The sequence below is a fragment of the Juglans microcarpa x Juglans regia genome, chromosome 2D, assembly GCF_004785595.1.
Source record: "Juglans microcarpa x Juglans regia isolate MS1-56 chromosome 2D, Jm3101_v1.0, whole genome shotgun sequence".
Lineage (NCBI taxonomy): Eukaryota > Viridiplantae > Streptophyta > Magnoliopsida > Fagales > Juglandaceae > Juglans > Juglans microcarpa x Juglans regia.
The window spans coordinates 5844072-5860337 of record NC_054596.1 but is presented as its reverse complement, the minus strand read 5'-3'; the positions used below and the strand labels follow the sequence as shown (position 1 = coordinate 5860337).

The following is a 16266-nucleotide window of genomic DNA, read 5'->3' as shown; positions in this document are numbered from 1 at the left end:
AAAACATTTTTTTTTTTTTTTTTTTCATTTGGCTTTCCATTTAGTCTTTGACGTTGTAGATTAGATTTGTCGGGCGGCAACCCTGTATCAATCATTTTTAACACGTCCGTGCACACATTTTCTTTTACGCTGCATTTAGATAGTTGATCTATAAATAGTAATATTTTATAAATCTTATTAAGATGTATTTAAATATAAATAAGTTGTGATGTGTGTAAATATATAGAGTGAGTTTAACTTTTTTATAAAAAATTAAAAAAATAGTAAATTCTATCAATGATTAGTTTGAAATAGCTTGAGATTTTTCTTGATCTGCTATGCAGTATAACTTACTTAGAGCATTGACAATAGATTGTACAAGTGCAGAGTTATAATTTACATAATTTTGCATTTGACTATTCTACTCAAAATTTATTCTAAGATTATCCATCTATTAATGAAAATAATAAAAAAATATTATTATTATTTTTTTTTTCTTTTTTTTTGCCATTGAGAAGAAATATTATTGTTCTACAATATGTCCCTTACTTCTCAATTAACTGGGCTGGGTCTGCTTCCCTTTTTTATGAACTAAAGATATTTGATTTCAATATTAACAAAAACACCAACAGTTACCAACAGTTACAGTATTAATAAAAGAATAATATTAGATATAACTCTCAAATAAACAAATTTGATACAAATCTTTTATAAAAAAGTGGATCTCACTAATAAAGATTAATTTTTTTTACATTTTTTTTTAAGTGGAATCCACTTTTTTTCAATTACGCGGTGTATGGGATTTGTTTATTTGGTGTTGGTAAAAATCATTTCTCTTAATAAAAACATCAATACGTCCCTTGCTTTGGTAGAGTGAAAAATTGAGGAAGAGAGTGTGTTCACAATCAAGAAAATATTTTTTATTCAATTTGATCTAACTACATTGAAAACCAAATATGTCCCACAATACTAATTTACGGTATCTATAAGTCATTTTCTTTTGAAAAAACAAGAGAATATTGTATTAAATTTGGAGGTTCCCCTCGAAAGCTTGTTGGTTTCGTTCATTGCTGGTCGGGAATGAGTTTGGACTAATCTTTCATTTTTTTTACTATGTTTAACAACATTATTGCTGAATCAAATAAACTTTACATGCTTTATTACTGTGTAGACTTCTTGAGTTAATTGCGGAAGTAACGAGACATTTTTTTTTGAAAAATGATTTGTATAAGTCCCAAATAGACAAGTCCTATACAAGTCTTTGTAAAAAAATAAACCCCACTTTAAAAAAGTGTAAAAAAAATTATTATTTATTAGTGAGACTCATTATTTTATAAAAGACTTGTATGAAACTTATCTATTTGGGACTTGTATCTAGTATTACTTTTTTTTTTCTTCTTTTGGAAGTACATAATTGGGGAGCCACTGTAGTGCAAATGGGCAGTGCTATTGAGGCTTTTTTTTGGTGAAAAAAAGGCCAGTTGGAGGTCTGGTCCGTCTATGGCCTGGGTGACATCCATGGAGTTTGGGCAGTTCACCATCAGGCCTTCATGTTTGGTTAATATACGAGTTTAGGCTTAAGCCCATGCACATACATTCATTCTTCTGGACGACAAAAATGATGAGACTACTGAAGAAGTTGAGAAATAAACTACAATATTGGTACAACAAACTTTGTTTCAGTTTGTAACTGCCGATTGTTGTCAACAAGTATAGTAATGTTTCATCTATGCAAGTATTTACACCCTTCTAAACAAGCTAATCTCTAGCTAAAACTCCAACTTAATTTCTGGGTTCTGGGAACCTATGTATTCTTCAACCTTCTTTGGAATGTTGGTTGAAACCATACTTCCACCGTTGTAACCATCCATCAGCAACTTTGCTATCTTTGATTTCCACTCTGAACTGTCCTTCTCATTCTTCCTATCATGCACAACTCTGTCACAATAGTTGAGCATTGTTCCCAAGCCGCTGTTCGGTACCCAACCGTATTCCATCAACACCTGAGCCTCAGCTTTCGTCAAGTCTTCTCCAACCTGAACCACAGAGTCAGGCACAAGAGAATTAAACAGCAAAAGTACAAACGGGCAAACAGCATAAATTTTATTTCTATAAATTCATAAGAGCAGTATAATGCATTCAATTCGAACAACTGTCTCCTTTATTAACGGGTTTTAGCATTTAGTTTTTGTGTTCATCCCCTACGCTATCAGCTAAACACAAGAAGATACTCAAAATGCATAGCATTTTCTACTAGGTCAGCAATCTAACATGACGATGACAGTCATTTAAGTTGCTTCGACAAAACCACATAACCCAGCAAATCCATGCTACAAAATTAGTCAAGCCAGCCGTACGTAGTACATGGTATCCAAGCCATTACCACTAATGCTTTGTTCTCAATTACTGAAAGCCTGCCGCAGTTACTAAGCTTCATCGCAGTCACTAAGCGCTTGATCTGCCAGTCAATTGGTAAAGAATCCACTATCTCAAAGAAGTATGTCGCATAGCCATATTCAGGACGTTCTAACACAATCCTGCATTACAGATATGTGTCATCATACAAGTAGACAAAATGGAAACATCAAAGTATATTAAAACCCTTGCCTCCAAAAGTTTAAGGAATTGGAGCAACAAATATATGAGACTCACAAATACTAATACACATCCTTCCCTTCCTGCATAGACCCTTGCCTTTGTATACCCTTCGAGCATATTTGTCAAAACACAAATAGTCTCTTAAATCAATTAATCACTTTTTTGTTACGTATTGTATATTCATATCAATGATATCATGTAGTGTATTTTATAAGTATACATGTATAAAGAAAAATAATTGTAAAATAATTGTGACATAATAAATTAATGACCAATTTATCGTCACTAAAAATTTATGTTGAAGAGCATTCACCTGTTATGCCTCTTGAAGACAAATATAAATGATTGGAGGTCTCGGCACCAGCCCCATTCAACAGGCCATTTTCGAAACTGTAGATATCGTGTCTTTGACAAAAATAAATAGATGAATTATAATTTTTTTTTTTTTTTTGATAAGCAAGAAAAAATTTGATTGATATAAAGATAGGCATAGCCCAGGTACACCGAAGATATACATGTGAGTACACACCAAATTAAGAACAAGAAACTGATACAAGAAAATCATGGAAGTTGAGACCATTAAATCTAAAGCAATAGCCCACATAAATAAAATCTTACAGAAAAAGTCCTAAATTCCTCCAAGGAAAGTTCATAATCCTCAAAAAGTCTATCATTTCTTTCTCCCCAAATACACCAAAAAATACAAATAGGAGTCATCTTCCACATAGCTGCAATCTGTGATGTCCTTATGATCCCTCTCCGACTAGCTAGTAGTTCAACCACCCTTCCCGGCATTACCCATGCTAATCCCATTCTGTTGAAGAAATAATTCCATATGTCCCATGCAAAGTCACAATGTAAGAATAAATGATCCACTGTTTCAACTATTTCTACACATACAACACTAGTCCGTAATTATAAGTTCATGCCTTCTTAGATTATCAATGGTTAGAATCTTCCCTAAAGCTGTTGTCCAAACAAAGAATGCAGCCTTAGGAGGTGCTTTACTCCATATATTCTTCAAAGGAAAATTGGGCCTAGATTGAAGTATTAGTATGTCATAGAAAGAGCGTACCGAGAATTTCCTTTTCCTAGAAGGTTTCCATTCCATCTTGTCTTCAACTGTAACCAATGAATTTCCTAGAAGGATATAGTTTCGTACCGGTCAGAATCTCGGCCCATATCGGCTGTACCGGCCTATATTTCAGCCCGTACCGGCCGATATTTCAACCTTTAATTTTTTTTTCTTTTTTTTTTTTCATTTCTTCAAACTGCAAACTCATTTTTTGACCTCTCAATTCAGACCAGACTATTTATAATTTAAATATATGTTTATATATAATATATTCATATATAAACTATTATTTTGGAATATAATTCATATATATTTATATATATAATTTATTCATATATAGACCATTTCGAAACAGTATCTGAAACGATATCGGTACCGAAATATCTCGTTTCAATGCCTCGATCGAAACGGTCACCAATACGGTATTCAAAACATTGGCTGTATCAACAGCAGTGGTGTTATACAGCAAGTTAAAAAAATCCACCAGAGCACCCATTTCCCAATCATGTGCCTCCCTAGTGAGGTTGATGTTCCAATCCTGTGAATCATGACTAATTGCCCTCACATCAACCACCATAACTTCATTTTCTCGTGCAATTCTGAAGATATTGGGATAAGCAACCTTAAGAGCCATATCTCCCACCCACGCATCATGTCAAAAGCTAATTCTACTGCCATCCCCAAACACAGCCTAGTATTACTCGAAAAAGCCCCTCAACCTTTCCGTATATACTTCCACAACCCCACACCATATGCCCCCTACCCTCATTAGAACACCAGCCCCCCCTTGCACTCTCATACTTCGCATCAATCACCCCCTTCCATAAGGCTTCCCTCTCGTAATTATAATACCACAACCATTTTCCTAATAGAGCCTTATTAAAGGCGGACATTACGGACCCCCAAACCACCATCTCTCATAGGATTACACACTTTATCCCATCCAACTAGATGAAATTTAAACTCATCACCATATGCCCCCTACCCTCATTATAATGGATCGCTTTGTTGTAGCTCCCGCGAACTATTAAAGAAACCCACAGGATCACCATTTACCAAAACCAAGAAGCAAGCCGTTGACACACAATGCCTCATCCACCCCCTCCATCTTTCCCCAAATCCACATCTACGTAACAAATAGAACAGAAAATTCCAGTTGACGTGGTCATAGGCCTTCTCCATGTCCAGTTTACATAAAATACCTGGTACTCCCGACTTAAGCCTGTTTTCTAAGCACTCATTAGCTATAAGAACCGAATCCAATATTTGTTTACCTCTCACAAAGGCATTTTGAGACTTAGAAATAATTTTATCCATGAATGTACTTTGGCGAGTATCTTGTACACATTGCTCACAAGACTAATAGGCCTTAAATCTTGCACCTCTATTGCACCAACCTTTTCATGGACAAGTGCAATAAAAGTAGTATTTAAACCTTTTTCAAATTTTCCAAAGGAGAAAAATTCCTGAAAAACTTGCATAACATCCTCTCTCACCACCTCCCAACAATTCTGAAAAAAATGCCATAGTGAAACCATCCGGGCCCGAAGCTTTATCTTTATTCATTTTTCTGATTAACAGTCGTACATCTTCCTCTTCAAATGGTTTCTCCAACCAAGCCATACTATTTTGATCAATGGCCTCAAAAGCTAGACCATCTATTGTTAGCCTCCATGCATAAGGTTCTGACAACAATTGTTCGAAATGTCCAACAACATGATCTTTTATTACTACTTGATTAGAAGATAAACCGTCATCTATGGTCATGGACTCTGTGGCATTAAACCTCCTATGTGAGTTTGCAACTCAATGTAAGACTTTGTACATTTGTCCCCCTTTCTAAGCCACAATGCACTTGACTTTTGCCTCCACGAAATCTCCTCCATTAAAATCAACCTTTCTAACTCTAAGACTACTTGACCTTTGCGACCGTTCTCATCTTCTACACCCACCAAGCTTCGTAATTCTTGTAGGAGATTCTTTTTCTATAATGCTACATTATCAAATACCTGTTCATTCCTTGTCTTCAAATCCATCTTCAAAGATTTCAATTTTCCAACCAATACCTTGCTCGGAGTGCCCTGTAGTTGATATGAGTTCCACCATTGCCTAACCAATTCCACAAACCCCTCCGTTTTTAACCACATATTCTCAAATTTGAACAGTCTTCTACCCCCTAAAATTCCTCCACAATCTAACATTATGGGAAAGTGATCAGAGCATAACCGAGGAAGTATTTTCTGACATAAATCTGGAAATTGCATTTCCCGTGAAGAACATATGAGGAATCTGTCCAGTCCTGACCAGGCTTGGTTATTAGACCAAGTATATTCACCTCCCATGAGTTCTAGCTCGAATATTAGATCCGAGAATTCCAGCATAGCATGATTTTGACGCCCCTCCCCCGATCTTTTGCTAGGAAATCTTGTCACATTAAAATCTTTACCAATACACCAAGAAACCTTCCACCAGTCATTAGTAATTAGAGACAAACGACTGGTGAACAATGACCAGAATGATATAAAACGTGGAAATGCACTTCACCCATCCAAACTGTCAATTTTGGCAATCAAACTACCAAAAATTGCAATGTACCCCACCCCCCCCCCCCCCCAAAAAAAAAAAAAAAGAAAGTTAAATAAATATCCTTCATTAAAAATTTAAATTTAAAAAAAAGATACAAGCAGATAGGGAAGACGGACTAATATGGACACTCACCGGGAACAAGAAATTTTCAGTCCGCTCTTATTACAAGTTTTTGACGGTTCATCCCACCAATGCATTTCCTTAGAAGAGCATTTGGAGGAGCAATGCACCCCTTAAAGTTGCCTTTTTTGGCTGGTTGGCATCCCATGGGAAGATATTGACTATAGATAAACTGAAAAAGCGAGGCCTTTACTTAACCGATTGGTGCTTTATGTGCAAACACAGCAGCGAATCAGCAGACCATCTACTTCTCCACTGCGATGTAGTCAAGGCTTTATGGGATGACATTTTCACTAGGCTTGGTATTGCATGGGTGATGCCCAGGAGGGTCTTGGATTTATTGTCAGGTTGGAGAGGGATTAGGGGCAATCGTCACATTGCAGCTGTTTGGAAGATAGTACCTCTATGTTTAATGTGGTGCACATGGAATGAAAGAAATGGCCGATGTTTTGAAAATAGGGAACGCTCTCCGGATAGTTTTAGGGCCTTTTTCTATCACACTTTGTTGCTTTGGGCTTCTTCTATTGTATTGAATGGGAGGAATTTTAATGACTTTTACGCTACTTTCCGTAGCGCGTAGTTTGTAATCAGGTTTTTTCTTGTACACTTCCCGTGTACTTGGGCATTGCCTTTTTACGTGGATTAATATAATTTCTTTCTTATCAAAAAAAAAAATTAATAAAAAAACATGCGCGCGCACACACACACACACACACACCAAATGATACGACAAAGTCACATAATATGATAGGGTATTATTGTGTTTTTGAAAACTTTCATGGGTAGTTTTGACTTTTACAGGGAAAATGAGGTACATTGCAGTTTTTTGGTAGGTTGGGGGTCATTGTCAAAATAGATAGTTTGGGAGGTGATTGAAAATAGTGTGGTAGTTTGAAGGGGCTATGCATATCTTCTCAATATAAAAATTATAACTTACTAACATATATAAATAGAAAGTCAGCCAATGGACAAAAAGGTATCATGTCCACCACTTTCAGATCTCCAGGTCACTAGAACTTATTACCTGCTCCACGAGTGAAAATAGACAGGCCAAGCAATAACTAGATCTTGCACCCTTTGCGCATCGTATAGGTGCAAACTTTAGGCACGAGTCGCGCTGAGAGAAAATCTGTCTCATCAATTAAGAAACTAATATTAGAAAATGAATTTACCGAAAAGTGTGAAGCATCGCACGGATGACACAGGAAAATAAATCTTCAATCAGAATCTGTCTGAGAAAAGTGCTTATGAGACTTGATAGTCACTGTTACAGATATTCAGTCAACAATGCAACACCTAATAAATTAGCATTACAATATAAATAATTGTTTTTTTATTGGTAATCAGAAATTTATTGATCATGAGCATAGGCAAGAGCCCAAGTATACGGGACATATAAAAGAGCAACGCCTACATGCGCTAGTTCAGTGATACAAGAAATTCATGAAAGTTCATGCCATACCAATGAAGTAAAGTATTGAAAAAGAAATGTCTAAGCTCATCCATTGACTGCTCTAGATATCTATCAGGTTTTTTCAGTAGCATTATAACCATATGATAGCTACCTTAAGGGAACTTTTGTCAGTATGAAATTGTGCAAGTTCTTATCAATTCTTTTCTTTCAACGAAATTCTGCTTTTGATTGCTCGCTTATGTCTTCCATCTTCTCAACTTTGAATAATAATTTTGAGTGATTTCAACAAATCTTTTTTTCAGAATGGTTCACATATATGTTGAAAAAAATAGAAACCACAAAACTAAGAGTAAGTCATGTAATATCATAGCAAAGCAAAGACAAGTGAAATCTATTAAATCTCAGAACTGTTACCAACCTTCGACATCACATCTTCAAGCTCAGCAAAGCTGTCTTCACTAAATGACTCATCAAGAGCTTCATCATTCTCCATTTCCCCATAAAGCTTAATTTCATCGACAAATATGCCTTTGTCAACCAACACCTGCCATTTAGCATTTCCATGAAACTTGATCCAAATAGAAACTGCAACAATATCATTCATACTATACCTTCAGGAGTCCAGGTGCATCTTCCTCCAGGGCTGTTTCAACTGAATCCCTGCAATTAATTATAATAACGAAGAGAAACCTAAGAAAAGAAGGATGGAAAAAAGAAAATGCAATATGCATAAACATGTCAGAAAAAGAAAGTACGTGGCTGTCTTTCTTCTCTTCCTTGGACGGTTGATGCAAAGTGGTTCTGTAGATTCTGGAGCAATAAAGCTACATCCAAGTGCAGAGGGCACATGTTTCTTCAAGCATTCGATGTTCCTAGCTATATTCAATTCAGAATCCTCTACCAGCGTAGTAGGCATCTTCATCTGATCTCTCAGTGGCTTATGGTCCACCTCACCTCCACATAGTTGATCAGAGAGCTCTAATTTATTCTTCAACCGCAGTTTGTTACAGTAAAAGTTATGCCTAGCATTCCAGTCAGTTATGTGCAAATTATGGTCATCCCTAGGTTCAACCTTGACCTCAACAACAGTTGATGAAGTAGAAGTATGCACACGACTTCTGTTGGCAGGCAAACAATCCTGTGACTCACATGAATTTGACTCCGCAAGCATTCTCTCAGACGAGCATTTGCTGTCACTTGCAAGAATTTCCATATCATCACTGGATTTAGTTAATGCCCGTGAATATTGGTTGGTTACAGAAGATTCCACAGTAATATCATCTGGTGAACCATTTACTAAAGGTCTGCAGAAAACAGAAGCACTACTTTCAACGTTATCACAAAGTTGATTTTCAGACACTAGCTCTTCCTCAACGAGATGAGTCTCTTTCTTCCCCTTCTCAGTGAACTGCTGTATTAGGATTTCTAGCAAACCTCCAGAACTACCCTGTATAATATAAAGTTTAGCAGTGATAACAAGAGTTACAAGAGATTCATAGACCTCATTTTTCCCAGTATGCATTAAACGGAGCACAGAAAGGAAGAAAATAAATAAATGCACTAGGGGACAATAAACTCACACTTACCTATAAAACATAGAGATGCATCCATTCCATTACAAGCAGTCAAAACAATAAAGATATATTATATTATGTACTCTCTTCCTTTTTATGGGAGTGAGGGGAGGGGGGATGTGAATCAATTCAACTAGGGATATTGACACATATACACACTTGTATATGTTCACAACATTCAGAACAGACTGAGTTCTTATATTTAAAATTACCACTCCAGCTACATAGCAGCTCATAATAGATTCCAGTATAACCCAATAGCGCAAGAAGAAGACATCAAAGTTTCCAAGCTATTCAGTGTATCAACGGTCATTGACACAACTGCACATAACATACCAGATCACCATGAATGCTTTCACACAACAAGACTCGAGAGTCAATCACGAATATTCTCATTAGCTGCTTCCCAGACAAAGAAGGCAACTGTTGGATGTGCTAAATTTAGTTCCACAGAGTTAAAATAGTTTTAGAACCCTTCAGGCCCAGAAAAAGGATCAATTTCAGACTCCTACTTCTTCATAGAGATTATTTTGAGCCGAGTTCAGGTAACTTTGTTGGATGTGTGTTTTTGGGGAGAGGCGGCGGTCATTGATCTGTTGGTGCATATCATCGGCGAAATTCTCAGTGTTGATAAATGGCAGTCCAATTGATTTTTTTCGTAGCACAGGAGGCCTAAGACAAGGAGATCCGTTGTCGTCACTGCTATTTGTTATTGTGATGGAGGCGCTTAGCAAGATGACCTCGGCTTTGGTTAATAGTGGTTTCGTGGATGGCTTTTCAATCGGAACCCCGAAGAAGGGAATCATTAACATATCTCATTTGTTATTTGCAGATGATACACTTATCTTTTATAAGGTTGATCAAAATCAGATTCGAGCACTAAAGCTCCTGCTCCTTTGTTTTGAAGCAATATCCGGGTTGAGAGTGAACTTCGACAAATCAAAGATGGTGCCAATTGGAAGTGTTCTCAATTTACGACAACTGACCAATACGCTGGGGTGTAAGATAGCCTCACTTCCTATGACTTACCAGGGCCTTTCTTTGGGGGCTCTTTTGAGAGCATCCTCTTTATGAGACATAGTGATTGAGAGAGTAGAGCGGAGATTGACGAGATGGAAAAGGATGTATTTATCGAAAAATGGTAGGATTAATTTGATTAAAAGTACTTTATCTAACCTACCAACTTATTTTTTATCATTGTTCCCTATACCTGCAAGTGTGGAGTTTCGAATCGAGAAACTTCAACGTGATTTCTTGTGGAGTGGAGTGGGGGAGGAGTTCAAGTTTCACCTAGTCGAGTGGGAGACGATATGCTACCCCATTTCTAATTGTGGATTGGGCGTTAGAAATATGAGGATCTTCAACCAAGCGTTACTTGGCAAATGGTTGTGGAGATATCATAAGGAACCAGAAGCCGTGTGGAAGTTGGTGATTGAGAGCAAATATGGAGGTTTATAGGGAGAGATGGTGCACTAAAAAAGTAAGAGGGGCGCATGGAGTAGGGTTGTGGAAACACATTAGAAGAGGATGAGAGGTCTTGACTCGACACACTAGACTTCATTTGGGGGAGGGCTCCAAGATTAAATTCTGGAGAGATATTTGGTGCAGTAATAATACTCTACAAGAGGTATTTCCTTCACTTTTCCATATTGCTAGTGATAAAGATGCATCAGTGGCGGAAGTCATGGAGATATCAGGGGGGCAAATCCGTTGGAACATCATTTTTAGTAGGGCGGCACAAGAGTGGAAAATGAACAGCTTTGCAGATTTTTAAAACCTTTTGTACTCCATAAAACCAAGCAATCAGTAGGAAGATGTATTGTGGTGGATACCTGCTGGTAAAGAGGTATTCTCGGTTCGCTCTTTTTATAAGACTCTCACAAAAGAATCCAAAATTCAGTTTTCATGGAGAAGGCTTTGGAGACATAGGGCGCCCCCCAAAGCTGCTTTTTTTGTGTGGACAGCCTCGTCGGGGAAGATTCTCACAACTGACAACCTGAGGAAACGAAGGGTAATCATTGTAGATTGGTGTTGCATGGGTAAAGAAGGGGGCGAGTCTGTAAATCATCTTCTACTACATTGTGAGATAGCTAGGGTATTATGGAATGAGGTGTTCAGTAGAATAGACTTGGCTTGGATTATGCTGAAGACAATGGTGGCAGTGCTGGACAAATCTAAGAGGCGTGCAAGAGATTAAAACTGTTTGGAAGATGATCCCTATATGCATTATGTGGTGTTTGTGGCAGGAGCGCAATGACCAGACATTTGAAGACAAGAAGAGATCGCTAGAGGAGCTTAAAGATTTATTTTTTAGAACACTATGTACCTGGGCCATTGTTGTTGACTTCAATGGCATGGACCTATATGATTTTCTTGTCTATAATGCACCTACTTAGCTTGGGGCCTGCCTTTGTTTTCTCTTTTAGAGTTCTGCACATGGCTTTGCCTATTCATTGATCAATAAAATTTGTTTACTTATAAAAAAATATATTTAAAATATTCAAAAAGTTCAACATTCCTTTCCCAAACCTCTTTCATTTTTTTGGAAAAGAAAAAAATCCATACTTCTTTGGCATACGAAAAGATTTGTGAGCATCCGGGCATTACTCACAAGTTCCCAACATACATGCATCCCATATATAAGCAACACTTTCCCTCAAATCCAGGGACTTAGAGCTGCCTAATAAGCAAAGGTTCACCAAGTTATTCTAACCTTTTCATATTTCAAGCACCGAGAAAGAAAGCTCAACAAAAATAGGGGGAAGAAGGGGATCAAAGTGTATCTGACTGCCAAACAGTCCACCTTTAGTTTGTGGTTGAGATGTGAGAGAATCATAGAAGGGAAGACAAAGCAAGGAAAGAAATGAGAAATCTTGATTATCTTTTTTTTGATAATGAGGAACCTTGAAGACAGTGAAAGCATAACATGTCCTTTTACCCGGTTTAACCCCAAACCCATGTAACGCGTCCCATCACACAAGGTAGGTAAATCGGCTTTTTACAGATGGGACGTGGCCCCCAAAAATTGTTTGCACCCAAAGGTTCAAAGTTTAGACCTAGAGGGAGCATACTACCAAGATCCAGACCTCACTTGAGCCAACCCTTAGGGATTGAAAAATATTTATTATATAATATATACACTTTTTTGTTCTAATCTTTGGAAAGTTGACATGGCACATCAACACAGTTCACCATCAAATTGCGGTATTAAGGACATACAGGTTATCAGTTTTCCTACAAGAACACCCTTGTGCTACTCAAGAATGACAGCAATATTATCTACCAATCAAATACCATGAAAATAGATTACCTTTTGAACTGGTTTTGTCAACTCCAACCGTTTCCTATAGAATAACAAAGGACAATGTTCAATATGTTATCACATATATATGTATGCAAATACCACATACAAACATACATAATATGCCAATGTTTTTGTGACATGAAAGTGATGAGAGAAATAAGAAAAGCAGACATATTGATGACAAGGACCCATCATAACTTATCCTAAGAAAGAGCCATAACAACACTATTATGATTAAAAATAAAAATGGCACCTTGATAGCAGCATCCTCAGCCGCTCTTTCAGAGCAATGTGATCAAGATCATCATCAACAAAGTCACCGGGGATCTCATTTTGCTCAATGGATACTGACACATCAGCAGCGGCAAGACCATTTATTCCATTACCCGATGAAACCAGCAAGTTGTCAAAATACTCAACCTTAACTTTGGCAGGAGCCACCAGCAGTGTCTGACATTTGGGCAAAGTGCAAGCGTTGACATTGAGTTTATCTTGCCGAGCAACATCAGCCTCAACTCCGGTACATCTAATCTGCTAAGAACAATCATGTGTATTTACTTGAGTCACTTGGCACTTGCAGTCTCCAGGAATACCCATATCACTGCCACTTTCTAAACACTAATCAATCCCAGACACTACCAGAATGCTACAGCACGGATCTTCAGGAGTCGCTCCCCCTGAGATCTTTACCATCACAAATTTGTACCTTTGACAATAGTGTATCTCCTAATCTGGCAGAGCAAGGAGAAGGGAAAGAGAGACCACCTTACAGAATAAGTATACTCTACTGACTAAAGAGAAAAAAAAAAAAAAAAAAAAAAAAAAAAAAAACAAGAAAAGAAAAAGACAGGAACCACATGAAGGTTACAATGGATACAAAACTCAAACTTCTCTGTGAGTAGTAATCCATAATCTCTCTTCTTTCCTCGATTCATCAGTGGTCAATTTATTTCCAAACAAAAAGGTTCCTATCTATCAATGGAGTAAACTATCACCCCCGATTTTCTCCCCTTTAAACAAATTCAGATGAGAAATTTTGAGTAACCACTGTTATCTGACATACAGACACCAATATAATTTTCTTCATATCAATGCATCAATTGCATAATATACGCTAATTTTAATCACAAACTTTTCCAGCCAAAGTGACCATAACCACTCCCACGCTTCATGTCCTAATTGACATCGATAATCAATGAGTAGGTCATTTTTTTCAACTAATATTATGAAGCGCACCAAATAAATGGAAAACAGAATTTCCACGATGCTGAATCACCTGTGACGAATTACAGTGCCCATCTTCTTCTTCTTCTTTAAAGACGACACCAACATGGGGCCTGCATGGCATTCAAAATTGAAGCCTTTATCACTAAGACCAAGAATTAAACGCTAACAGGTAATAGTAAATTTTAAATAATAGTAATGGGATAAAGATAAGATAAATGTCGGAGCTTACATAGATTTGTTTTCACTTCCCTTTTCAAGAACAGGGGGACTAGGATCGGCCGAACCCAAAAGCTGTCTGTTTTCCCGTAACAATTTCCGCCGTTGCGTCAAGGGAACATGGTCGAGCTCATCGATTCCACTCTCGGAATTAGTTGATTGTACATTCGAGCCCCACAATTCAGCCATTCCGGAGCTCTCAATTTCACGAGTTAACGGCCATAATTCTCCCCCTAAAGCAGCGTATAGAATAAATAAAATTTGTCCAATTAAAGAAGTTTCTGAATTTAGGGTTTTGAAAAATTGCAGAATTGGTTTAAACAATCGGATAAAGGGGAGGGAGGATGCGTTTGAAAAGCCGAAGGAAGCTGCGAGAGATGAAACCTGAGCGTATGTGCCCGTGCAACTTGGGCTAGCTAGTCAGTCCATTTAGATGGTTGGACTTGGACATGTATTACAGCTCGATTATCATATTACTAGTGAGGTAAAGGATTGCCCGGGTTCCGTCCCGGATATCCGGACCGCGATCCAGGTTTATCCCAAGTTAAAGGCCACGTTTATACGTCAAGTTAATCTGAGCTGAGCTCAATTATTTATAAATAATAATAAATTTAATAATAGATGGAGTTATATAGAACTCATTTAAACTGAGTTAAAAATATATTTTAATATTAAGATAAGTTTAATATTTTTTATAGAAAGTTAAAAAAGATTGTAGGTTTCACGTATAAATATGTGTTAAGTTGAAAAAAATTACAGGTCCCACGTGTAAAGAGATTTTGAGTTTAGATGAGTTTAGTAATTTAAGAATTATGTGTTTAGATGTTAGATTCATCTTAAAATTAGATTGAGCTCAGCAAAGTCTTGCAACCAAACGTAGTCTTAAAACTAATTGTAACTCAGGTGAAATGAATTTTTGAAATCTGGAAATTCATTTAAGGCTGCGTTTGGATGTTAAGTTGAGCTCAGCTGAGTTAAATTCTTTATGAATAGTAGAAAGTTGAGTAGTTGAGGGAGTTATGTGGGGTTCATCTAAACTGGGTTTAAAGTGTGTTTGGATGTTAAAATAAGTTTAGTACTTTTTATGAGAAATTGAAAAAGGTTGTAGGTCCCACATATAAAGATGTTTTAAGTTGAAAAAGATTATAGGTCCTATATGTAAGAAGGTTTTGAGTTGGGATGAGTTTATTAATTTGAAAATTGTGTGTTTTGATGTTAGATTCAGTTTAAAATTAAACTGAACTTAGCTAAACTCAGTTGAGTTTGAGAACCAAACGCAACCTAAAAGTCTATATTTTAATACAATTTTTTCAAGAAAAAAATGTTGCCCAAAATCATATATATATATTTTTTCTATAAAAGTTTATATTTTATTAAAGTTTTTTTCAAGAAGTCACGTTGAAAACCATAATACTAGAACATTGTCTATAATAATACAGATATATTAAAATAGAAAACTAAATTTATGTCAAAATAAATGGAGCTAGAAACATCTAATTACCTTTTTTTTATTAAATGCATGTCAAAAAAAAAAAAAAAGAAATCCAATATATATTTTTTTTTTTACTTAAAGCTTAAAACTTTTTTTTTTAAATATATAAACTCAGGTACCAGGCTTTAAACCTGTAACTCGTGTTTCATACTCGGTTGGACCGGGTAGGTAATCCGGTATGGAGGAACGGTCTCAAGGCTATTATGGTTGATTTAAAAGGCTATTATGAGTCCATTTCTCTCACCACGGCCAATTTCTGAAACTAAACAACAACATATATCTATGTCACAATGAATACTTCAATGTTGAAAACTTGAAATAATATGAAATCCAAATAATACGTCTCAACGAATATTTCAAGATTGAAACATCTTCATATAGTTTGAGCAACAAATAACAGGTACAGATAAATGCTAACAGAAATCCTAAAATATTTTTTCTATTTGAAAACAATAGAGCTGTCGATTGCCAACTTACCGACGGGGATCTCCAATTCAGCTTGAGGAGACAGAGAGATCTCATAGGGGGGGGGGGGGGGGGGAGAAAATATGAAAACCTTAGTGGCACAAAGAGCATGGATTTCGGCCTGTCGGAGAGAGAGAGAGAGCGAATTGAAGGAAAGATAGTTGAATTGGAGATTATTTTGGTCTAATCACTCCTACAGTAATTATGCTATGCTGA

General features: G+C 36.7%; 1 protein-coding gene across 3 annotated transcripts; it reads right to left on the bottom strand.

Moving 5' to 3' along the window:
- Positions 1–1638: 1638 nt before the first annotated feature.
- On the bottom strand, positions 1639–14504 carry LOC121248708. 3 transcript variants are annotated; one of them, XM_041147248.1, is made up of 12 exons: positions 14107–14190; positions 13927–13987; positions 13290–13381; positions 12904–13184; positions 12657–12690; positions 8528–9219; positions 8384–8432; positions 8191–8316; positions 7383–7487; positions 2891–2982; positions 2363–2516; positions 1639–2015 (listed from the first exon to the last, which is right to left on the bottom strand). In XM_041147248.1, the coding sequence occupies exons 3-12, from the start codon at positions 13341–13343 to the stop codon at positions 1749–1751; spliced, it is 1854 nt and encodes a 617-aa protein (XP_041003182.1). In that variant the 5' UTR covers positions 13344–13381; positions 13927–13987; positions 14107–14190; the 3' UTR covers positions 1639–1748. The 3 variants fall into 3 exon arrangements, with proteins under 3 accessions (XP_041003182.1, XP_041003179.1, XP_041003181.1); XM_041147245.1 differs by lacking the exon at positions 13290–13381 and having other exon boundaries at positions 14107–14504; XM_041147247.1 differs by lacking the exon at positions 13290–13381 and having other exon boundaries at positions 12904–13181; positions 14107–14503.
- Between the last annotated feature and the right edge of the window lie 1762 nt (positions 14505–16266).

What these genes read in the sequence shown, in the direction of transcription:
- LOC121248708 (XM_041147245.1), bottom strand. Translation starts at nt 14,282, where the DNA reads ATGGCTGAATTGTGGGGCTCGAATGTACAATCAACTAATTCCGAGAGT. An exon ending in TATTTTCACTCGTGGAGCAG is followed by an intron (nt 2,983 to 7,382) that starts GTAATAAGTTCT and finishes TTTTTGTCAAAG; the next exon opens with ACACGATATCTACAGTTTCG. An exon ending in GTCTTCAAGAGGCATAACAG is followed by an intron (nt 2,517 to 2,890) that starts GTGAATGCTCTT and finishes TCTGTAATGCAG; the next exon opens with GATTGTGTTAGAACGTCCTG.